Source organism: Coregonus clupeaformis, chromosome 13 (assembly GCF_020615455.1).
Source record: "Coregonus clupeaformis isolate EN_2021a chromosome 13, ASM2061545v1, whole genome shotgun sequence".
Taxonomy (NCBI): domain Eukaryota; kingdom Metazoa; phylum Chordata; class Actinopteri; order Salmoniformes; family Salmonidae; genus Coregonus; species Coregonus clupeaformis.
In genome coordinates, this window is record NC_059204.1 from 34,700,253 (window position 1) to 34,725,595 (window position 25,343).

The 25,343-nt window shown below is 44.4% G+C and overlaps 1 protein-coding gene across 3 annotated transcripts in view; it reads left to right on the forward strand.

The window, feature by feature from the left end:
- jhy (junctional cadherin complex regulator) overlaps positions 1-25,343 on the forward strand; it is a 51,017-nt gene that overhangs the window by 16,398 nt on the left and 9,276 nt on the right. For 2 of the 3 annotated variants that reach the window (XM_045224343.1, XM_045224344.1), the window contains exons 4-5: positions 17,729-17,839; positions 18,941-19,876. In XM_045224343.1, coding sequence (XP_045080278.1) covers positions 17,729-17,839; positions 18,941-19,876 — 1,047 coding nt within the window. The remainder of the gene's footprint in view (positions 1-17,728; positions 17,840-18,940; positions 19,877-25,343) is intronic. The other variant, XM_041893782.1, reaches the window with a different exon arrangement.

A 25,343-nucleotide genomic window follows, 5' to 3' on the forward strand; every position in this document is an offset into this window, starting at 1 on the left:
TGACCTCATTTCGGCCGCGCATAATTGGCCGACTCCAACCACGGTGAAGGAGGTGCAGCGATTCTTGGGTTTTTCCAACTACTACCGGAGGTTTAACCGGGGCTTTGGTCAGGTAGCGGCTCCCATTACCTCTTTGCTGAAGGGGGGACCGGTGCGACTGCAGGGCTTTTGGTCATCTGAAGGACCTGTTTACCTCGGCTCCAGTGCTGGCTCATCCGGATCCCTCCTTAGCATTCCAGGTTGAGGTGGACGTGTCCGAGGCTGTGATAGGAGCTGTACTGTCTCAGCGCTTGGGTACGCCACCAAAGCTCCGCCCCTGTGCTTTCTTTTCCAAGAAACTCAGTCCGGCGGATCGCAACTATGATGTGGGGGACCGGGAGCTGTTAGCTGTGGTTAAAGCTCTGAAAGTGTGGAGGCATTGGCTTGAGGGGGCTAAACACCCTTTTCTCATTTTGACTGACCATCGCAATCTGGAGTACATCCGGGCGGCGAGGAGATTGAACCCTCGCCAGGCAAGGTGGGCCATGTTCTTCACTCGTTTTGTGTTTACTCTTACTTACAGACCAGGTTCCCAGAACGCTAAGGCAGATGCCCTGTCCCGACTGTATGACACAGAGGAGAGGTCCTTTGAGCCCACTCCCATACTTCCGGCGTCGTGTCTGGTGGCACTGGTGGTGTGGGAGGTTGACGCGGACATCGAGCGGGCGTTACGTACCGAGCCCACTCCCCCCCAGTGTCCAGAGGGTCATCTATTTAGCTCACACGTCACCCTACTCTGGTCATCCTGGCATCGGTCGGACAGTGCACTATCTTAGTGGGAAGTACTGGTGGCCCACTTTAGCCAAGGACGTGAGGGTTTATGTTTCCTCCTGCTCGGTGTGCGCCCAGTGTAAGGCACCTAGACACCTGCCCAGAGGGAAATTACAACCCCTACCCGTTCCACAACGGCCGTGGTCCCACTTATTGGTGGATTTTGTTACGGACCTTCCCCCCCTCACAAGGGAACACCACGATCCTGGTCGTTGTGGATCGGTTTTCTAAGTCCTGCCGTCTCATTCCTATGCCAGGTCTTCCTACGGCCCTACAAACTGCTGAGACCCTATTTACCCACGTCTTCCGGCACTATGGTGTGTCTGAGGATATTGTATCGGATCGGGGTGCCCAGTTCACCTCAAGGGTCTGGAGGGCGTTCATGGAACGTCTGGGGGTCTCGATCAGCCTGACCTCAGGTTTTCACCCCGAGAGTAATGGGCAGGTGGAGAGAGTTAACCAGGATGTGGGTAGGTTTCTGCGGTCCTATTGCCAGGACCGGCCGGGGGAGTGGTCGGGTTTTTATCCCCTGGGCAGAGATGGCCCAAAACTCACTCCGCCACTCATCCCCTAACCTTTCTCCCTTTCAGTGTGTGTTAGGTTATCAGCCGGTCCTGGCACCTTGGCATCAGAGCCAGATCGAGGCTCCTGCGGTGGATGAGTGGTTTCGGCGCTCGGAAGAGACCTGGAACGCTGCCCATGTACGCCTGCAGCGTGCCATCAGGCAACAAAAGGCGAGCACCGACCGTCACCGCAGTGAGGCCCCGGTGTATGCACCGGGGGACCGGGTCTAGCTCTCGACCCGAAACCTGCCCCCTTTGCCTGCCCTGCCAGAAGCTGGGTCGGCGGTTTGTGGGGCCATTTAAAGTCCTGAGGAGATTGAACGAGGTTTGTTATAGGTTACAGCTTCCTCCTAATTACGGTATTAACCCCTCGTTCCATGTGTCTCTCCTCAGGCCGGTAGTAGCTGGTCCACTCCAGGAGTCTGAGGTACGGGAGGTTCCTCCGCCCCCACTGGACATCGAGGGGGCACCGGCGTACTCGGTCCGTTCCATCTTGGGTTCGAGGCGTCGGGTGGGGGGCCTGCAGTATCTCGTGGAGTGGGAGGGGTACGGTCCGGAGGAACGGTGCTGGGTCCCTAGGAGGAACATCCTCGATCCCTCCATGTTGAGGGATTTCCACCGTAGTCATCCGACTCGCCCTGCTCCGCGTCCTCCTGGCCGTCCCCGAGGCCGGGGTACTGTCACGAATTCAGCCGAGGCTGCCCCTCCTCCTTGCTCGGGAAAGCTTCGGCGTTTGTCGTCACCGGAGTACTAGCTGCTACCGATCCATGTTTCTATTTTCTACTTGTTTTGTCTGTATTTGTCTCACCTGTTTCCCATCATGTAATTATGTCTTCCCTATTTAACCCTCTGGCTCACACTGTGTGTTGTGCGTGTTTGTCCATGTTTTGGTTGTCGTATGTGAGCGGGTTTGTTCCTCCCTGCGAGGAGGCATGTTCATTAAGATACCTACGAGTAAGTAAGTTTTTCGATTAGCTCTGTGTCCTGCGCCTGACTTCGTCCTACCGCATTACACTGACGCCTTGACAATGTCAGTTCATGCTGCAAGAGCTCTGATAGGTTGGAGGACGTCCTCTGGAAGTTGTCATAATTGCTGTGTAAGTCTATGGAAGGGGGTGAGAACCATGAGCATCCTAGGTCTTGTATTGAAGTCAATGTACCCAGAGGAGGACAGAAGCTAGCGGTCCTCCGGCTACACCATGGTGCTACCCTACAGAGTGCTGCAGAGGCTACTGTAGACATTCATTGCAAAACAGTGTGTTTTAATAAATTATTTGGTGACATTAAGATATTTACTATAGTTTTATCTAAAAAATGATCACTTTTGTTATGTTTCACCCAAAAAAATTCACTGAGGAGGATGGTCCTGCCCTTCCTCCTCAGAGGAGCCTAGCCCTAGGTGCTCTACAGGTTAGCATGTATTTATGTATTTATGACAAGGGGGGTTGAGGGGACAATAGACATTGTGTCACCTTACATTGTAGAATAAAATATAAAATAAACATTGTGATAAATAAACATAGGGTATATAGTGTTTTGGACAAATGTGAAAACATAAACCCACTAACGGTCCCCCTCATAGAGGTTTATGTTAAGCGATCATTCAATAAAGTAAAGTTGAGCTACTTACTCGTTGGATAATTGTGCATTTGGCCCAGCTGGAACATGGTCTTCAATTCCTTTTTGGAATACAGATGTTTTTTTCCAAGACACCAGAGTTTTTGTGGGCAGCAAAAAAATCCCTGCGAAAGCAAACTAACTGCTCCTCATCAACAATAAGTTCCTCCATGTCTGTAAGAATTGTAGTCATGTATACTAATTCTCTGCAGCACGAACATTCCTCATTCATGGCATTGGAGCGCAATTGCCACAACTGCACCACCAGTCTGTGTTGATCCTGGAGATGGGTTGGGGCTCTGGCCCAGCTGCTGCTGCAGCCTCGGTTTCTAGAGCGGAGGCTGCCATCTGAAGTTCAATTTGCCTAAATTCTTAATCAGAATTGGCTACTCTGGTCAAATAAATAACACATTTCAAGCAAAGTTTGAAATGTGTTCTACCCTCTTGTGGCTTTGAGTCTCTAGTGACTCTTGTCAAGGAGTGAAATTAGGCTACTCTTCCTCCTCACTCGCGACTTTTTCTTCATCAGACATGTTCTTGGTTGTTTTTTTGAAAGAGAGCTATAACTACAGTTGAAGTCGGAAGTTTACATACACCTTAACCAAATACATTTAAACTCTGTTTTTCACAATTCCTGACATTTAATCCTGGTAAAAATTCCCTGTTTTAGGTCAGTTAGGATCACCACTTTATTTTAAGAATGTGAAAAGTTCCGAAAAATAGTAGAGAGTGATTTATTTCAGCTTTTATTTATTTCATCACATTCCCAGTGGGTCAGAAGTTTACATACACTCAATTAGTATTTGGTGGCATTGCCTTTAAAATTGTTTAACATGGGTCAAACGTTTCGGGTAGCCTTCCACAAGCTTCCCACAATAAGTTGGGTGAATTCTGGCCCATTCCTCCTGACAGAGCTGGTGTAACTGAGTCAGGTTTGTAGGCCTCCTTGCTCGCACACGCTTTTTCAGTTCTGCCCACAAATTTTCTATAGGATTGAGGTCCAATACCTTGACTTTGTTGTCCTAAAGCCATTTTGCCACAACTTTGGAAGTATACTTGTGGTCATTGTCCATTTGGAAGACCCATTTGCGACCAAGCTTTAACTTCCTGACTGATGTCTTGAGATTTTGCTTCAATATATCCACATACATTTCCTTCCTCATGGCCTTCAAAACTCTAGACCACTTTTACTCCACACACAGAGACGCATACAAAGCTCTCCCTCGCCCTCCATTTGGAAAATCTGACCATAACTATCCTCCTGATTCCTGCTTATAAGCAAAAACTAAAGCAGGAAGCACCAGTGACTCGGTTAATAAAAAAGTGGTCAGATGACGCAGATGCTAAGCTACAGGACTGTTTTGCTAGCACAGACTGGAACATGTTCCGGGATTCTTCAGATAGCATTGAGGAGTACACCACATCAGTCACTGGCTTCATCAATAAGTGCATCGATGATGTCGTCCCCACAGTGACCGTACGTACAGTGAGAGAAAAAAGTATTTGATCCCCTGCTGATTTTGTACGTTTGCCCACTGACAAAGACATGATCAGTCTATAATTTTAATGGTAGGTTTATTTAAACAGTGAGAGACAGAATAACAACAAAAAAATCCAGAAAAACGCATGTCAAAATTTTTATAAATTGATTTGCATTTTAATGAGGGAAATAAGTATTTGACCCCTCTGGCAAAACCCTTGTTGGCAATCACAGTGGTCAGACGTTTCTTGTAGTTGGCCACCAGGTTTGCACACATCTCATCTTTGCAGATCTTCTCCAAGTCATTAAGGTTTCGAGACTGACGTTTGGCAACTCGAACCTTCAGCTCCCTCCACAGATTTTCTATGGGAATAAGGTCTGGAGACTGGCTAGGCCACTCCAGGACCTTAATGTGCTTCTTCTTGAGCCACTCCTTTGTTGCCTTGGCCGTGTGTTTTGGGTCAATGTCATGCTGGAATACCCATCCACGACCCATTTTTAATGCCCTGGATGAGGGAAGGAGGTTCTCACCCAAGTTTTGACGGTACGGCCCCGTCCATCGTCCCTTTGATGCAGTGAAGTTGTCCTGCCCCCTTAGCAGAAAAACATCCCCAGAGCATAATGTTTCCACCTCCATGTTTGACGGTGGGGATGGTGTTCTTGGGGTCATAGGCAGCATTCCTCCTCCTCCAAACACGGCAAGTTGAGTTGACGCCAAAGAGCTCGATTTTGGTCTCATCTGACCACAACACTGTCACCCAGTTCTCCTCTGATACATTCAGATGTTCATTGGCAAACTTCAGACGGGCCTGTATATGTACTTTCTTGAGCAGGGGGACCTTGCGGGCGCTGCAGGATTTCAGTCCTTCACGGCGTAGTGTGTTACCAATTGTTTTCTTGGTGACTATGGTCCCAGCTGCCTTGAGATCATTGACAAGATCCTCCCGTGTAGTTCTGGGTTGATTCCTCACCGTTCTCATGATCATTGCAACTCCACGAGGTGAGATCTTGCATGAAGCCCCAGACCGAGGGAGATTGACAGTTATTTTGTGTTACTTCCATTTGCGAATAATCGCACCAACTGTTGTCACCTTCTCACCAAGCTGCTTGGCGATGGTCTTGTAGCCCATTCCAGCCTTGTGTAGGTCTATAATCTTGTCCCTGACATCCTTGGAGAGCTCTTTGGTCTTGGCCATGGTGGAGAGTTGGGAATCTGATTGATTGATTGTTTCTGTGGACAGGTGTCTTTTATACAGGTAACAAGCTGAGATTAGGAGCACTCCCTTTAAGAGTGTGCTCCTAATCTCAGCTCGTTACCTGTATAAAAGAGACCTGGGAGCCAGAAATCTTTCTGATTGAGAGGGGGTCAAATACTTATTTCCCTCATTAGAATGCAAATCAATTTATAACATTTTTGACATGCGTTTTTTCTGGATTTTGTTGTTGTTATTATGTCTCTCACTGTTCAAATAAACCTACCATTACAATTATAGATTGATCATGTCTTTGTCAGTGGGCAAACGTACAAAATCAGCAGGGGATCAAATACTTTTTTCCCTCACTGTACATACCCCAACCAGAAGCCATGGATTACAGGAAATATCCGCACTGAGCTAAAGGGTAGAGCTGCCGCTTTCAAGGAGCGGGACTCTAACCCGGACGCTTATAAGAAATTCCGCTATGCCCTCCGACGAACCATCAAACAGGCAAAGAGTAAATACAGGACTAAGATTGAATCGTACTACACCGGCTCTGACGCTCGTCGGATGTGGCAGGGCTTGAAAACTATTACAGACTACAAAGGGAAGCACAGCCGCGAGCTGCCCAGTGACACAAGATTTCCAGACGAGCTAAACCACTTCTATGCTCGCTTCGAGGCAAGCAACACTGAAGCATGCATGAGAGCACCAGCTGTTCCGGATGACTATGTGATCACGCTCTCCGTAGCCGATGTGAGTAAGACTTTTAAGCAGGTCAACATTCACAAGGCCGCAGGGTCAGACGGATTACCAGGACGTGTACTCCGAGCATGTGCTGACCAACTGGCAAGTGTCTTCACTGACATTTTCAACATGTCCCTGACTGAGTCTGTAATACCAAGATGTTTCAAGCAGACCACCATAGTCCCTGTGCCCAAGGACACTAAGATAACCTGCCTAAATGACTACCGACCCGTAGCACTGATGTCTGTAGCCATGAAGTGCTTTGAAAGGCTGGTCATGGCTCACATCAACACCATTATCCCAGAAACCCTAGACCCACTCCAATTTGCATACTGCCCCAACAGATCCACAGATGATGCAATCTCTATTGCACTCCACAAGGCACTTTCCCACCTGGACAAGAGGAACACCTACGTGAGAATGCTATTCATTGACTACAGCTCAGCATTCAACACCATAGTGCCCTCAAAGCTCATCACTAAGCTAAGGATCCTGGGACTAAACACCTCCCTCTGCAACTGGATCCTGGACTTCCTGACGGGCCGCCCCCAGGTGGTAAGGGTAGGTAACAACACATCTGCCACACTGATCCTCAACACGGGGGCCCCTCAGGGGTGCGTGCTCAGTCCCCTCCTGTACTCCCTGTTCACCCATGACTGCATGGCCAGGCACGACTCCAACACCATCATTAAGTTTGCCGACGACACAACAGTGGTAGGCTTGATCACCGACAACGATGAGACAGCCTATAGGGAGGAGGTCAGAGACCTGGCCGTGTGGTGCCAGGATAACAACCTCTCCCTCAACGTGACCAAGACAAAGGAGATGATTGTGGACTACAGGGGGAAAAAAGAGGACTGAGCACGCCCCCATTCTCATCGACGGGGCTGTAGTGGAACAGGTTGAGAGCTTCAAGTTCCTTGGTGTCCACATCACCAACGAACTATCATGGTCAAAACACACCAAGACAGTCGTGAAGAGGGCACGACAAAGCCTATTCCCCCTCAGGAGACTGAAAAGATTTGTCATGGGTCCTCAGATCCTCAAAAAATTCTACAGCTGCACCATCGAGAGCATCCTGACTGGTTGCATCACCGCCTGGTATGGCAACTGCTTGGCCTCCGACCGCAAGGCACTACAGAGGGTAGTGCGTACAGCCCAGTACATCACTGGGGCCAAGCTTCCTGCCATCCAGGACCTCTATACCAGGCGGTGTCAGAGCTAATGAAACAGCTAATCATGGCTGTCAGAGCTCTGAACAGCTAATCATGGCTACCCAGAATATTTGCACTGCCCCCCCACCTCCACCCCCTACCCCATCTTTTTACGCTGCTACTACTCTGTTAATTATTTATGCATAGTCACTTTAACTCTACCCACATGTACATATTACTTCAACTACCTCAACTAGCCGGTGCCCCCACACATTGACTCTGCACCGGTACCCCCCTGTATATATAGCCTCCCTACTGTTATTTTATTTTACTTCTGCTCTTTTTTTCTCAACACTTTTTTGTTGTTGTTTTATTTTACTTTTTTATTAAAAATAAATGCACTGTTGGTTAAGGGCTGTAAGTAAGCATTTCACTGTAATGTCTGCACCTGTTGTATTCGGCGCATGTGGCCAATACGATTTGATTTGATTTGATTTGATATAAGGCATTTTTACTGTGGAATTGTACATATGGGCTGGACACTTTTTAGTTTTTTTTTTATTCTTGGGGTTAGGCGTATATGGTATGGGAGAGGGCTGTCTTGGTCTTTTAAATTGTATTCATTGAGTTAAACTTTAGTATGCTGGTATTTGATACCTATGATGCTGCCTGTGATGTGGTTTGTAATACCATAATACTGACTTTAAATTCTGCCCAGCGTCTCTGGAGAGAGGTGATTTACATGTGCTGGGTCAATATTCAGTCTTGTTAATGTCCATACACTTTTGTTTTATTACACTGAGATTGGCATTTACGATGCAGACGAAGGCTTTACATTGACCACTGATATTCCGTTAGAAGTATTACAGAGTAGTTCTATAGCACCTCACTTAAATAAATAAGGGTATGTGAAATATTTTTTTTAGCTGCTTTTCAAATGCATAAAACATTTACAGTGCCTTGCAAAATTATTCATACCCCTTGGATTTCTTCAAATTTTATTGGTTTACAAAGTGGGATTAAAACTGATTTAATTGTAATTTTTTTGGTCAAAAATCGACTCAAAATACTGTAATGTCAAAGGGGAAGAAAAATACTAAAAACAATATTTTATTATTATTTTTTATTTCACCTTTATTTAACCAGGTAAACCAGTTGAGAACAAGTTCTCATTTACAACTGCGACCTGGCCAAGATAAAGCAAAGCAGTGCGATAAAAACAACAACACAGAGTTACATATGGGGTAAAACAAAACAAAGTCAAAAATACAACAGAAATACATATATATACAGTGTGTGCAAATGTAGCAAGTTATGGAGGTAAGGCAATAAATAGGCTATAGTGCAAAATAATTACAATTAGTATTAACACTGGAATGATAGATGTGCAATAGATGATGTGCAAATAGAGATACTGGGGTACAAATTAGCAAAATAAATAACAATATAGGGATGAGGTAGTTGGGCGGGCTAATTTCAGATGGGCTGTGTACAGGTGCAGTGATCGGTAAGGTGCTCTGACAACTGATGCTTAAAGTTAGTGAGGGAGATAAGTGTCTCCAGCTTCAGAGATTTTTGCAATTTGTTCCAGTCATTGGCAGCAGAGAACTGGAAGGAATTGTGGCCAAAGGAGGTGTTGGCTTTGGGGATGACCAGTGAGATATACCTGCTGGAGCGCAGACTACGGGTGGGTGTTGCTATGGTGACCAATGAGCTAAGATAAGGCGGGGATTTGCCTAGCAGTGATTTATAGATGGCCTGGAGCCAGTGGGTTTGGCGACGAATATGTAGTGAGGACCAGCCAACAAGAGCGTACAGGTCACAGTGGTGGGTATTATATGGGGCTTTGGAGACAAAACGGATGGCACTGTGATAGACTACATCCAATTTGCTGAGTAGAGTGTTGGAGGCTATTTTGTAAATGACATCGCCGAAGTCAAGGATCGGTAGGATAGTCAGTTTTACGAGGGCATGTTTGGCAGCATGAGTGAAGGAGGCTTTGTTGCGAAATAGGAAACCGATTCTAGATTTAACTTTGGATTGGAGATTCTTAATGTGAGTCTGGAAGGAGAGTTTACAGTCTAACCAGACACCTAGATATTTGTAGTTGTCCACATACTCTAGGTCAGACCCGTCGAGAGTAGTGATTCTAGTCGGGTGGGCGGGTGCAAGCAGCGTTCGGTTGAAGAGCATGCATTTAGTTTTACTAGTGTTTAAGAGCAGTTGGAGGCTACTGAAGGAGTGTTGTATGGCATTGAAGCTCGTTTGGAGGTTTGTTAACACAGTGTCCAATGAAGGGCCAGATGTATACAAAATGGTGTCGTCTGATTAGAGGTGGATCTGAGAGTCACCAGCAGCAAGAGCGACGTCATTGATATACACAGAGAAAAGAGTCGGCCCAAGAATTGAACCCTGTGGCACCCCCATAGAGACTGCCATAGGTCCAGACAACAGGCCCTCCGATTTGACACATTGAACTCTACCTGAGAAGTAGTTGGTGAACCAGGCGAGGCAGTCATTTGAGAAACCAAGGCTATTTAGTCTGCCAATAAGAATGCGGTGGTTGACAGAGTCGAATGCCTTGGCCAGGTCAATGAAAACGGCTGCACAGTACTGTCTATTATCGATCGCGGTTATAATATCGTTTAGGACCTTGAGCGTGGCTGAAGTGCACCCATGACCAGCTCGGAAACCGGATTGCATAGCGGAGAAGGTACGGTGGGATTCGAAATGGTCGGTGATCTGTTTGTTGACTTGGCTTTCAAAAACTTTTTGAAAGGCAGGGCAGGATGGATATGGGTCTGTAACAGTTTGGATCTAGAGTGTCACCCCCTTTGAAGAGGGGGATGACCGCGGCAGCTTTCCAATCTCTGGGGATCTCAGACGTTACGAAAGAGAGGTTGAACAGGCTATTAATAGGGGTTGCGACAATTTCGGCGGCTAGTTTTAGAAAGAAAGGGTCCAGATTGTCTAGCCCAGATGATTTGTAGGGGTCCAGATTTTGCAGCTCTTTCAGAACATCAGCTGTCTGGATTTGTGTGAAGGAGAAGCGGGGGGTGCATGGGCAAGTTGCAGCGGAGGGTGCAGAGCTGGTGGCCGGGGTAGTGGTAGCCAGGTGGAAAGCATGGCCAGCCGTAGCAAAATGCTTGTTGAAATTCTCGATTATTGTAAATTTATCGGTGGTGATAGTGTTTCCTAGCCTCAGTGCAGTGGGCAGCTGGGAGGAAGTGCTCTTATTTTCCATGGACTTTACAGTGTCCCAAAACTTTTTGGAGTTAGTGCTACAGGATGCAAATTTCTGTTTGAAAAAGTTAGCCTTTGCTTTCCTAACTGCTTGTGTATATTGGTTCCTAACTTCCCTGAAAAGTTGCATATCGCGGGGGGCTATTTGATGCTAATGCAGTACGCCACAGGATGTTTTTGTGCTGGTCAAGGGCAGTCAAGTCTGAGGAGAACCAGGGGCTATATCTGTTCTTAGTTCTGTATTTTTTGAATGGGGCATGTTTATTTAAGATTGAGAGGAAATTACTTTTAAAGAACAACCAGGCATCCTCTACTGACGGAATGAGATCTATATCCATCCAGGATACCTGGGCCAGGTCAATTAGGAAGGCCTGCTCGCTGAAGTGTTTTTGGGAGCGTTTGACAGTGATGAGGGGTGGTCGTTTGACCGCGGACCCGTTACGGACGCAGGCAATAAGGCAGTGATCGCTGAGATCCTGGTTGAAGACAGCGGAGGTGTATTTAGAGGGTAAGTTAGTCAGGATGATATCTATGAGGGTACCCATGTTTACGGATTTAGGGTTGTACCTGGTAGGTTCGTTGATAATTTGTGTGAGATTGAGGGCATCTAGTTTAGATTGTAGGATGGCCGGGGTGTTAAGCATATCCCAATTTAGGTCACCAAGCAGTACGAACTCTGAGGATAGATGGGGGGCAATCAATTCACATGTGGTGTCCAGGGCACAGCTGGGGGCTGAGGGGGGTCTGTAGCAAGCGGCAACAGTGAGAGATTTATTTCTGGAAAGGTGGATTTTTAGAAGTAGAAGCTCAAACTGTTTGGGCACAGACCTGGATAGTATGATAGAGCTCTGCAGGCTATCTCTACAGTAGATTGCAACTCCACCCCCTTTGGCAGTTCTATCTAGACGGAAAATGTTATAGTTGGGGATGGAAATTTCAGAATTTTGGTGGCCTTCCTAAGCCAGGATTCAGACACTGCTAGAACATCAGGGTTGGCGGAGTGTGCTAACGCAGTGAATAACTCAAACTTAGGAAGGAGGCTTCTGATATTTACGTGCAGAAAACCAAGACTTTTACGGTTACAGAAGTCAACAAATGATAGCTCCTGGGGAGTAGGAGTGATACTGGGGGCTGCAGGGCCTGGGTTAGCCTCTACATCACCAGAGGAACAGAGGAGGACTAGAATAAGGATACGACTAAAGGCTTTAAGAACTGGTCTTCTAGTGCGTTGGGTACATAGAATAAAGGGGGCAGTTCTCCGGGCGTTGTAGAAAAGATTCAGAGCATTATGTACAGAAAAGGATATGGAAGGATATGAGTACAGTTCAGGTAACCCTAAGCGTTGGGTAACAATGAAAGAGATAGCGTCACTGGAGGCACCGAATCTAGATGAATTCATATTAGATAAGTAAAAAAAAAAGTATTCCGCCCCTTTGTTCAGGCAAACCTAAATTAGTTCAGGAGTAAAATGTGGCTTAACAAATCACATAATAAGTTACATAGACTCACTCTGTGTGAAATAATAGCCGTTGACATGATTCCTCTGTCCCCCAAACATACAATATCTATAACTTCCCTCAGTCAAGTATTGAATTTCAATTACAGATAAAGAAGGGCAGTGATTGGTAGATGGGTAACAATAACAAATCAGACATTAAATATCTCTTTAAGCATGGTCAAGTTAATAATTATGATGTGGATTATGCATTAAACCACTCAGACACATCAAAGATACAGTCGTCCTTCTAAACTGAGCTGCAGGACAGGAATGAAACTGCTCAGGGATGTTAACATGAGGCCATTGGTGATTTTAAAACAGTTACAGAGTTCAGTGGCTGTGATGGGAGAGAACTGAGGATAGATCAACAACAATTTTTTTAATGACAGAGTGAATTAAAAATATACAGAATAAAAATATTTCAAAACAACATGCATATTGTATGCAACAAGGCATTAAAGTAATACTGAAGAAAAGAAAACACGGCAAAGGAATATACTTTTTGGTCTAAATACAAAGCCTTATGTTTGGGGCAAATCCAACACAACACATCACTGAGTAACTGCCTCCTTATTTTTAAGCATGGTGGTGGCTGCATCATGGCATGGGTATGCTTGACGTCGGCAAATACTAGGGAGTTTTTTAGGATAAAAATAAATGGGATGGAGCTAAGCACAGGCAAAATCCTAGAGAAAAACCTGCTTTACACCAGACACTGGGAGAGGAATTCACCTTTCAGCAGGACAATAACCTACAACACAAGGCCAAATCTACACTGGAGTTGCTTACCAAGAAGACAGTGAATGTTCCTGACTGGCCAAGTTACAATTTTGACTTAAATCTGCTTCAAAATCTATGGCAAGACTTGAAAATTGCTGTCTAGCCATGATCCCCAACATCTTGACAGAGCTTGAAGAATTATGAAAAGAATAATGGGCTAATATTGCACAATCCAGGTAAAGCTCTTAGAGACTTACCCAAGAAGACTCACAGCTGTAATCGCTGCCAAAGGTGTTTCTAACATTTATTGACTCAGGGAACTGAATACTTATGCAACGACTATATTTTAGTTATTTAATTTCTATTCATCTTAAACATTTTTAATTAAATCTTCCACTTTGACATTACAGAGTATTTTGTGTAGATTGTTGACAACAATACAATTAAATCCATTTAATTCCACTTTGTAACACAATATAATGTGAAGAAATCCAAGGGGTATGAATACTTTTGCAAGGCACTGTATATGAGAAAGCAGACTTTCGTTTAGGCAACAACAACAATTGGCTGTTGAAATAAAGGCTAGACAGTGTCTTAACATTACATGATCCAACACAGACACCTTAGTATTCACACTCTTCTGATGTGAGGATTGTCTGATTTCTAGGCAAAAGCCTTCTCTAAACGTATCAATTGTGTTCCTATATATTAAACATGTTGCTAGTCTAAATGTTCAGCTTCAAATTTATGTTATCATTTGAATCCTCTTAATGGCAAATATGAGCCAAATTATAGGCTACCTTTCCATAATCATAATATTTTTACATAATGTCTTCCAAGTTCCTCCTTTTATCTTTTTAAATAAAAGAAAGTAATAGGCTACATTTTTCTATCTAACCAGACTGATGCCCATCCATTTTTATCATCCAAGATATGAATATCTAATTTCATTGTCGACTCACATGGAAAGAATATGCAGCAGCAGTCTCTAACCCAGTCTGGAAAATGAATTTGGCAGGAGCAATGCCGTTTTCAATTGCTATCCACTCCGAAAAAGGGAAAGGGAGCCATGTCAGCCTATCTAGTACTTATTATGAGTTGATCTGTACAACAGTAGCTATTAAGAACATCAGAGAGGCATGGTTACCAATAGCCTCTTAGATATCCCCCTGCACCTGGCACAGGCGCATAATTGGCTGAGGACGGTAGCCTGCTCCCTCTGTGCTCTGGGGTACACTGTATGCTTCTCTGGTAGCTATATCACTAAACCCTTTCCCCCCATCTACCATCTACTCATCTGAGCCCCTAGGCCTGTCACAATGTCTTGTATCATCCAGATTAGCATAGTCAAGAGCCGTTAGCGTTGTGGCACGTAAACAGAGCCAGGCCTTCTCCCTCCCCTAAACCGTCTGTTTTTCCAGTCTGACTTAGCGTGTTATTTTCCCATTGCTACTACTACTAACAACACAACATATTTTACTCGAGGGGTGACATTGTGGATAAAGATTCCGGTCACCAATTTGCATGCAGTGTAGGCAAAAATGTATTTTAGTGCATTTGTTTGAGAATGATCAGGCTTGTTTGTGTTACTGCCTCCTCAATGCAACCCAGCACTATGAAATGAAGCAGTCCAACATTCTTAGAACATTTGTATAAGGTTTAGTTGTTGTATAATTTGTATAAGGATAACCTATCGGCGCAGAAGGAGGCGCAATCTTCAAACAGCAGAACAAGCAAAAGTCATTATATAATGATTACCAGGCCTACTCATTATTTTCTAATATGATTTTCGGTTTGGATACTTCTGCTCCACATTGTGCGTTTCCTTCTCTTTCTCCACAATGTCCTTCAAAAGAGGCCAATTCCCTAGACAAATCGCATCAGTTTCACCTCCATCATTATGGCCAGCTAACCAAGCCCAGCTAACCATGCCCAGCTAACCAAGCTCCTTATGCTCTCGTTAAAAGGCCCCATTTGGTTTTTGGCAGACAAGACTGTCTGAAACCAACTTCCGATAATTAGCAGCGTTATTAAATGTACACAATCTTGTAATGCGGCAACTTTGTAGCTGGCGAGTGTCAGGAGCAACGATGGGCTCCAGCAGTGGTCCCCTTTGATAAAGACAGAAGTAGCAGCAGCAATCTTCAGCTATTGCACTCAGCCCGCTGAGTCCCTCGCCTGTCTCTCAGGCCCTCACTTCAAAGCCATGGGACATAATGTACAATCTCTTAATAGTTTTAGACCAAAGCTTCCCGGGGGCTCTCGGCCACAGTGTAGCCTACCTCAGTGTAAACACCTAATCAAGATTGCCTGGGCCTGGCCACAATAGCAGCCAAATAGCAATCCAAGATCTGCGGCCCTTTGAAGTCTTCATTGCAAAAACTGATGTTTCCTGGGCGGCTCAAGGTAAAATGGCATGCCCAATTGCCTGGACTTTGTTGTGGCTCGTCTCGCCAAGAGGAGGGCAATTACGGGCCCCAATTTAGCAGAATAGATATTACACAGCTTACAATGCTCAAAATGCAATTTGGCTTAGATCATTTGGCTCCAATTGATTGGGATTTTTATAATGGGTGACAAAAGGCAGTGTCAGGGGGCACAGGCAGAGGTTGTGGCCCTGTCTTGCCATGGGAGAGCTGGGGATTGAGAGGTGGGTGGGTGGGTGGATGCTGTCATTGGTGGAGTCATTGACACCTGTTACTGATCTACACACAAAACAGCTGCTGCTCCACCAGTGTCAGGCTTGGGGACACACAGGACAACACCTGGACCATCAGACAGCCTATTCAATTACTAGAGGGACTATGTCATCATTCCTTAAAGTTCCAGAATGGTGTGAAAATGGCTGCCATATTGGTCAGGGAGAAATCCAAACCAGTCTAATTGGAATGAATGGCAGTAGAGGCATCATCTTGATTTTAATTTATGCAGTAAAATAAAAGTAAGGTGTGATATATCAGAAAGTGTGTAATAGAATTATTGTCAACCTAAAGTATTGTCATATAATTATAAATAGTTTATACGAATTTTACACCAATTGTCTGTATAAATAGCCTCTAAAATATATGTAAAGAGGCCATAAATATCTCAATTTCTGTTTTATTTTAAATATGTAAGTGCTATTATATGATACAATATCAGTACTTGTTGCATTTACAACTTGTCGTCCTATCATCAACTGATGTCAGCCAGTGTATGGCTGTGGAGTAACTGCATTATTTGAATGGAATGTTGGCATATTGGCAGTTAATTAGGAAAATGTATGGAATCATTCCTCTAAAACTGGCTGGCTAGGTAGCTAACAAACATGCAGTGCAGATAAATTCTTGAAATTCATTATTTTACACATTCACCTATCACAGCACTGGCAAACCATGGTTGACCAACTACCTGACCAGAATGGCTGACCTTTATCCCATCATAAGAAGGTTCATGTCCATTCTAGTATTCTAATTCCTAAAGATATGATCTGGACACTGTCAGGATCACCTTGAGTTATATGTGCCAAATAATCAACACCTAACTTAGTTACAAAACCACCCCTCAAACTTCAGTATTTAAACATAACTGTTTTTCTGACATTGAAATGGAAATGATACAATATAGGCGTAGTTTTCCCTAGTTTCACATTGAGAAGTTAGGCTACTACTCATAAAACGTATTTCTAATATAGAATAGGCCATAACATCACATGTATTCTGCACCAAATCCCACAATGATAGTAATTCTAAAATGTCAGTCTTCAGACCAAAATAGCATATCATTCAGTTACTTCTTTCATTTGCTTTTTATTGCAACACCAGCTCTGCTTTTGCCGCCGCTTAGCTATCATCTGTGTGCCTTCTTGCCCAGATAGAGAGGACACTGCATCGGGTTATCAGCCCAGCTCCCCGCATACCTGGCCTTTCAGCGGATAGACAGAACATTTTGACACCGCACTTATTGATGGATATATTACAACTCCATCCACTCACTCTCTCTGACCTTCGCCAATATTCACTCTCCCAGAATTAGTGGCATTTAATGAGGAACTCCTCAGCCTGTCAATACCATCGATCCTCTCAGATTGTCCTCGGGACGCATAGTGAGGGCCCCAAGTTAACTAAATGATTTTCATTATGACATTAGCTGAATACATTTCTCTCTTAAAAACGGTGCATTACAGGACAAAATGAAAGAGAATGGATGTGAGGGTTTGTGGAAGCTTAGGCCAAAACGTGAGGGAATTGATTGTTGTGCAGGCTACTTGAAAAAATATAGGTTACGCCTATGCTACAGATTTGACAGACAGAGTGGGTTTGGTGGTTAGGGGAAACATCAGTACTATCTTTTTGTCCAGTATTCTTGTAACACATTTTAAGCTTGCAGTTTAGTGTACTCAAAATGCCTCCTCTCAAAATAGTTTTTTTATTTTGACTGAAAATAAGGTATATATTGGGCAGTTTTTAGTATTGTGCACCTGACTGGACTGTCATTGTTTAACTCGCAGTTAATCGTGCCATGAAATATTTACCTCCAATTTGCTTTGCTCTCATGCAAACCATGTAGGCTATTCATACAAGGGTTAGACAGCAGACTCAGCTTTTAGCAACATTTACCTTATGTCTTTCAATCTGTTCCATGAGCGGCTATTTCATTTTGAATGACACTTTTTGCTCCACTCTCCTTTATTTGTATGTTTTCTCTTTTTCTATCCAAAGGTTTCCGATACTACAGAGGAGATTACCATTGGTGGGAACCAGGAGGAGGAAAGCCAAGGGGACATATCAGACCCGGAGCTGAGGTGGCTCCAAAAAACCCAGCAACTCAAGGTGGGACTCTCTCCACTCCTTTTCATGTTATGATCTCATTCACTTTCTCCTGTGTGTGTTTTTGGTAAGGGTTGCTTACCACAACACCCGATTGCCTTATAACGCATAACTGCCAGCGAGGGGCTTTCTGCTCAATATGAAAATACCCGCACAGTGGGTTCACTACTGTCACCTGGGATTTTCATTTTACCCCCGCAACAGACCCAATCTACGTCTGAAAGGGTTGTCGAGGCACAATAGGGCCTTAGCCCAAAAACTGTCCTGAAACGGAGCCTCTACAGGCGGGAAAAAGCGAGGGGAATGGAGAAACATCATTATTTTGAGCACTTGAGCGGTCACCCTAATGCCTTGGCAGAGGAGAGGAGTGTAAATATTTTCCCATTAGAATGAGGGAAAATTGGTGTTTGCTAAATCAGAGGCATTAGATGCTGAGGCACACAGCCTCGGAGCCCGGCAGAATAATTTGGGAAAGCCATGCTACCAGGATCTCCAACATTACATGAAAGGCCCTCTATGGCCATGACAAAAGCCACAAAGCATCAGTTACATAGGGAAAGAGGGGTATTTCTTCCGTATTTTGGGTAAAATCTTCCAGCCATTGTCCCACTGATACGTTGAGTTAAGGAACAGATGATACCACTCTTATGTTGTTCACAAATTGAGAGTTTTATGTTTTATAAAAAACATTTTAAGTGTATTTTTTGGTGTTCATGGTGTCTCAATCATGGGAAGTACATTCTGATGTATTTTTCCAAAGCTTATTTCATATGATATCTTGTTAATGAAAGAACATTTCCAGTACGTTGGCGTCCTCCTGGTTCTTAAAATATTTGATTATTTCCCTATTTTCCTTGGTCAAATAGGGTCCTTGTTAGATGTATTACATGGGACTCATCAATCAAGCGTTAGCATATTTTAACCAATGCAGGAAGTCCTGATTTTCACAACTTGTTTGACCTCCATTTCCTACATCATTGATATTGAACTTGTATCTTTTGTTCCTTATTGTCGTTGTTGAGCTGATCATATTGCTGTTAGCCTATTGGTTGCTGTGATGTTATTCCAAATGTGAGTTCCGTTATTTCCAACGTCTTCTCACAGGTAACTCAGATCTCCAAAGAAAAGCAAGCTCAGCAGAGAGCGAACCCCAAACCCCCCAGTGAGAAGAGACTCCCGGCTCAGGGGGTCAAAGCCAGGCCAAGAGACTGCTACCTGAGCCCCCCCACCGACACCCCCAGAACTGCAGCCATGACCCAGGCTCACTCCCACCCCCACCCCCACCACCACCACCAACCCCAGCACTCACCCCACCTCCAGGCACTCAGTGACACAGATTCCCAGTCTAGCACACTGGATACCTGGCCACACCAGCCCCAACGCATCCCCTTAACACAGTCCCCCACCGTCCACCCCAACATCAACCTCAACACCTCGTCCGAGCTCCTCCCTTTCATGCACCGCAATCACCAGGACGCCGTTCTCACCATAACCTTGCCCTGTAGTGGCCCCAGCCCCCAAAGGAAGCCACAGTCTATAGACGGGTATAGGCCTAACGTCAACATACCGCTTAGGAACGCCATCCTCGTCAACCCTTACTCCCACCCAAGCCCTCACCCCTCTCCCCAAGACGGTTTATTACAGCTGGCTTTGGTTCCACAGGCTGCTGTGTCTCCACCGAGCCCAGGTTGGGGCTCTCGCTGCAGGCAGGGCTTCCCAGGGATGCCCCCTCTCTGCCAGGGCAGCAGAGAACCACTGCACCTCTGGCACCAGGAGAACGCCCCATGGCAGCGTGAAAACCACAGTGTCCTGCAGTATGATGATGAGGATAGTCACAGGTCTACTTACACCGCCCAGACACAACACTCCTCCGGCTCCTACACAGTGCTGCCCCCTATAGGTAAAACAACAATGGGAGACCCTGAGCTAGGCCGTGACAGAGCTGCACAGAGATTCACCTCCATGCAGAGAAGCAGCTCTGAGGGCTACCTGGCACAGATGAGGAGAGAGAAACAACTGAAGGAGAGGATAACTTACAAGGTGTGTGTGTGCGTGCATATGTGTGTGTGCGTGTGTGTGTTAACTTTAGCACACTATGTGTGTGTTAATCGTTAATTGCCACACTAACAAGCCAGGGCATGGTTACCTTTCTCAATACAGTTAACGGGCTAATAACGGGCTAATTACATGACAGCCATTTGCCTAATCTCAAAGGGCATAATCAGAGTCGCGCAAGTTGCACAAACAACCATTTTGAGACGTGTAAGAGAATAAGGTGAATAAAAGAGAGAGAGGGAGGCAAGGGGCGGCTAAAGACGGCCATTTACATGTAATGACGGCCTCTGTCGTTGGCCTGCTTGAGCCCTGCAGGTGTGTCCCACTGAGGAACAGAGAAAGTCAGCCCTGCTCCCATAAGGTAGTGTAGCACAGACTAGAGACATCCACATACAGTAGTAGACATTCGCTTTCTAAGACAAAACACTCAGTTAATGTTATAACGTAGCCTACTATTTTTATTTATTAGATAACTTAAATATATATTCTACTGATAATTGTTAAGGTACCAATTAATCCGAGAAAATTACTTTAATCATGTTATTACTGTTACAGGCTTTGGTTTTTTCATTTATGTTTTGAGGTTGGACTTTAGTGGAAAGGTGGGAAGGTGTTTCACCTGTGCTGGCCCAGGTGCTATTTAAGAGTGGCTGGCCCAGTGCTCCAGTTATCTTAATAGATGCGGATTAACGTCTTTAGTTGGCACGCCCTATTTTGATTTCGAGACAAACAATCCTTTATCTGATTTCCCTGATTTCATTTGCACCACCTTTTTGGTTTGCTTCCTGTCTTTATGTTTGGTGTGGGTTTTTCTTTTGTTTACCTCTTTTTGGGAAAATTTAGTGGGCGCTCATGGTGGGTGTCTTTTAGGTTCCAGTTGTTGTTGCTAGTCAACTTTCAGTGGACACCCCCATGAGTGTTTTTCAGAACCCCTCCTAAACCCCACCTGTTTCGTTTTAGTTGTTGGTCAGTGACTCTTTGTTAGTTCCCCCTTCTGTTTGAGCGACATTTTTGGTTTTCTAGCTGTGGAACGTAATGGGGGCTCGTCCGGGATTTTATTTCCCATGAGTATGGTAGTCGCTCTAGTCACCTACTCTGAAGCTCTGCTGTGCCCAAATATTTGAGTGTTCAAAATACACTTTTGTGGTAGCATTTCTGTCACTGACATGCACCTTGAGGGGTTACAAGATTGGTGGAATCATTTTGAAAGTTGCATAAACACACAGGCTAATAAAAATAAAGCCATGGACTTTAAGTTGGAAGCATTTGTGGAAAACCCTACATGGGAGATGCTAGATAAATGTACTAAGGCGAATCTCCTCATCATTGCAAAGCATTATGACATCAAGGTGGCATCTGGCGATCTGAAAGCAGTGGTCAAAGAGTTGATCGATACTGTTTTGGTGGAGGAGGTATTCCTCTCGGAGAGAGAGGCTGATGAAAAAGGTACTACGGGTAGTGGGGTGAGTCCCATAGACGTGCAACTGTGGGAGTTAGAACTAAAGGCAAAGTTGGGGCAACAGAAATTAGAGCTTGAACAACAGAACTTAGAGCTCGAGCAGAAGGAAAGAGAATGTGAATAGAGGTTGGAACAACAGAAATTTGAGTTTGAGCACAGGGAAAGACAAGCTGAGTGTGTAGCCAAACAACAATAGCGTGCAGCCAGACAAGAATAAGAAGAACGTGTGCATGTCATTCGATTAAAAGAGATGGAGCTGGAAGCGCGACAAAGGGAGATAGATGGCCGCAATATATTTGGTCACTGTTCCTCCAAAGTGTTCTTGTGGGATAAGCTCAGAAAGTGTATGCCGCCTTATCTCTTGACCAGAGTTCAGACTATGACACTGTTAAAGCTGCTATCCTTCAGGCTTACGAGCTGGTCCCAGAGGCATACAGACAACAGTTCCGTAAATTACGAAAGACAGAATCACAAAACCATGTTGAGTTTGCAAGGGAACAAGCATGTATTTTTGATTGGTGGTGTGGTTCTCAAGAGGTCAAGGACCTTGAGGATTTAAAGATTCTCATACTTCTCGAGCAGTTCAAGAATTGCCTTAACGAAAGGGTTGCTATTTAATATTTATGAGCACAAGGATCTCACTCTTGAGAAAGCTGCAGTTCTTGTAGATGAGTTTGTGTTGACACATAAAACTACCTTCACAAATAAAGCACCAAGTAGTTATCCTTACGCAAAAAGCAATCCAGAGAAGTCACATCCTACTGCGAGGTTTCAGTCCATTTCTACAGTGCCCAAAGATAAAGATCGGCAGAAAACTGTTTTTTTTTGTATCCGCCAGTTTGTCATTACTGCCGTGAGAAAGGACACGTTGTCTCTCAGTGTCCTAAGTTGAAACAGAAAAATGAGAGAGAGAAAAAAATGTTATTCTTGTGGGAGCACTCCAGCCCATTAAGTCTCTGGTTGGGACTGGTGTATCTGTCACACCCTGGTTCTGGGGACTCTATATGTTGAGCCAGGGTGTGTAAATTATATGTGTTTATGTTCTGTGTGGGAGTTCTAGTTTGTGTATTTCTGTGTTGGCCAGAGTGGCTCCCAATCAGAGGCAACGAGTGTCAGCTGTTGCTGGTTGTCTCTGATTGGGAGCCATATTTAAACAGTCTGTTTCCCTTAGTGTTTGTGTGATCTTGTTCCGTTTGGTTTGTTTCCGTGTCGGTTGTGTTAGACCGAGGACGTCACGTTTTCGTTTTGTTGTTTTGTTCGTGCATTCATTATATAAATAAAATATGTTTGCAACTAACGCTGCGCATTGGTCTACTCCGTATAACGATCGTGACAGTATCTCCTAAACAAGATTTTGGATCAGATGTGTATAAACCCTTTGTTTCAGACGGGTTCGTGTCTGCAGAGTGGCGATGCTGTTAAGCAGCCGTTTAAGATACTGTGAGACACTGAGGCAGCCCTTCATTTTGGAGGGTGTTTTGCCTTTGTCTGACATTTCAGCAACTGGTTACAGTGTGTTAGTACAAGGTGTGGAGATGGGTTGCATGGAAGTTCCTTTGTATAATGTGGAACTCGAGTCTGATCTTATTTCTAGTTCCGTTGTCGTTGGAGTGAGGCCTAGCCTACCAGTGAAGGAGGTCTCATTCATTTTGGGATTCGATTTGGCTGGAGGGAAGGTCCTGCCAAATCCTGTTGTTTGTAAGGAAAACAGAGTAGAGGAACCTGATGGGTTATCAGAAAAGTACCCTAGAGTGTTCCCAGCGTGTGCCGTTACACATGCTATATCTAAGAAAGTCAACGGGAGCAAGTCTAGTGTGGAGGAGGATGTTCCCGATCCCACCATGGCCGATTTGTCTGAGACGTTTATGGGTGATCCTGATTTTGCTAAACCTCCTGAGTTGACCTCTTCTTTGAAAACCCTAAAGGTAAGTGAGTTTGTAGGACCGCTGAAGGAAGAGAGGGTCCCTACAGTTGACACTTCGATGTCTAGGAAGCAGCTGATTGCAGAACAGAGTGAAGATGTTTCCCTCTCCCCTCTTTTTGCTGAGATACAGTACCAGTCAAAAGTTTGGACACACCTACTTTTTTTGTACTTTTTTTTTTTCATTTAAGAATAATAGTGATGACATCAAAACGATGAAATAACACATACAGTTGAAGTCGGAAGTTTACATACACTTAGGTTGGAGTCATTAAAACTCGTTTTTCAACCACTCCACAAAGTTCTTGTTAACAAACTATAGTTTTTGCAAGTCGGTTAGGACATCTACTTTGTGCATGACACAAGTAATTTTTCCAACAATTGTTTACAGACAGATTATTTCACTTATAATTCACTGTATCACAATTCCAGTGGGACAGAAGTTTACATACACTAAGTTGACTGTGCCTTTAAACAGCTTGGAAAATTCCAGGAAATTATGTCATGGCTTTAGAAGCTTCTGATAGGCTAATTATCACCATTTGAGTCAATTGGAGGTGTACCTGTGGATGTATTTCAAGGCCTACCTTCAAACTCAGTGCCTCTTTGCTTGACATCATGGGAAAATCAAAAGAAATCAGCCAAGACCTCAAAAAAAAATTGTAGACCTCCACAAGTCTGGTTCATCCTTGGGAGCAATTTCCAAACGCCTGAAGGTACCACGTTCATCTGTACAAACAATAGTACGCAAGTATAAACACCATGGGACCACGCAGCCGTCATACCGCTCAGGAAGGAGACCCGTTCTGTCTCCTAGAGATGAACGTACTTTGGTGCGAAAAGTGCAAATCAATCCCAGAACAACAGCAAAGGACCTTGTGAAGATGCTGGAGGAAACAGGTACAAAGTATCTATATCCACAGTAGAACGAGTCCTATATCGACATAACCTGAAAGGCCGCTCAGCAAGGAAGAAGCCACTGCTCCAAAACCGCCATAAAAAAAGCCATATTACGGTTTGCAACTGCACATGGGGACAAAGATCGTACTTTTTGGAGAAACAAAAATAGAACTGTTTGGCCATAATGACCATCGTTATGTTTGGAGGAAAAGGGGGAGGTAGCTTGCAAGCCAAAGAACTCCATCACAACCGTGAAACACGGGGGTGGCAGCATCATGATGTGGGGGTGCTTTGCTGCAGGAGGGACTGGTGCACTTCACAAAATAGATGGCATCATGAGGAAGGAGAATTATGTGGATATATTGAAGCAACATCTCAAGACATCAGTCAGTAAGTTAAAGCTTGGTCGCAAATGGGTCTTCCACATGGACAATGACCCCAAGCATACTTCCAAAGTTGTGGCAAAATGGCTTAAGGACAACAAAGTCAAGGAATTGGAGTGGCCATCAAAATGCCCTGACCTCAATCCTATAGAACATTTGTGGGCAGAACTGAAAAAGCGTGTGCGAGCAAGGAGGCCTACAAACCTGACTCAGTTAAACCAGCTCTGTCAGGAGGAATGGGCCAAAATTCACCCAACTTATTGTGGGAAGGCTACCCAAAACATTTGACCCGTTAAACAATTTAAAGGCAATGCTACCAAATACTAATTGAGTGTATGTAAACTTCTGACCCACTGGGAATGTGATGAAAGAAATAAAAGCTGAAATACATCATTCTCTCTACTATTATTCTGACATTTCACATTCTGAAAATAAAGTGGTGATCCTAACTGACCTCAGACAGGGAATTTTTACTAGGATTAAATGTCAGGAATTGTGAAAAACTGAGTTTAAATGTATTTGGCTAAGGTGTATGTAAACTTCCGATTTCAACTGTATGGAATCATGTAGTAACCAAAAAAGTGTTAAACAAATCAAAATATATTTGAGATTTGAGATTCTTCAAATAGCCACCATTTGCCTTGATGACAGCTTTGCACACTCTTGGCATTTATATAAAGTTGTTCTTACCTAGCTAATTGCTGTAGACTTAAGTTATTGACAGTTCTTGCGCCACTTCGGGCAAGACGATTGGCCCAGTGTATCTCAAATTGTCGTTCCAGTTACGCT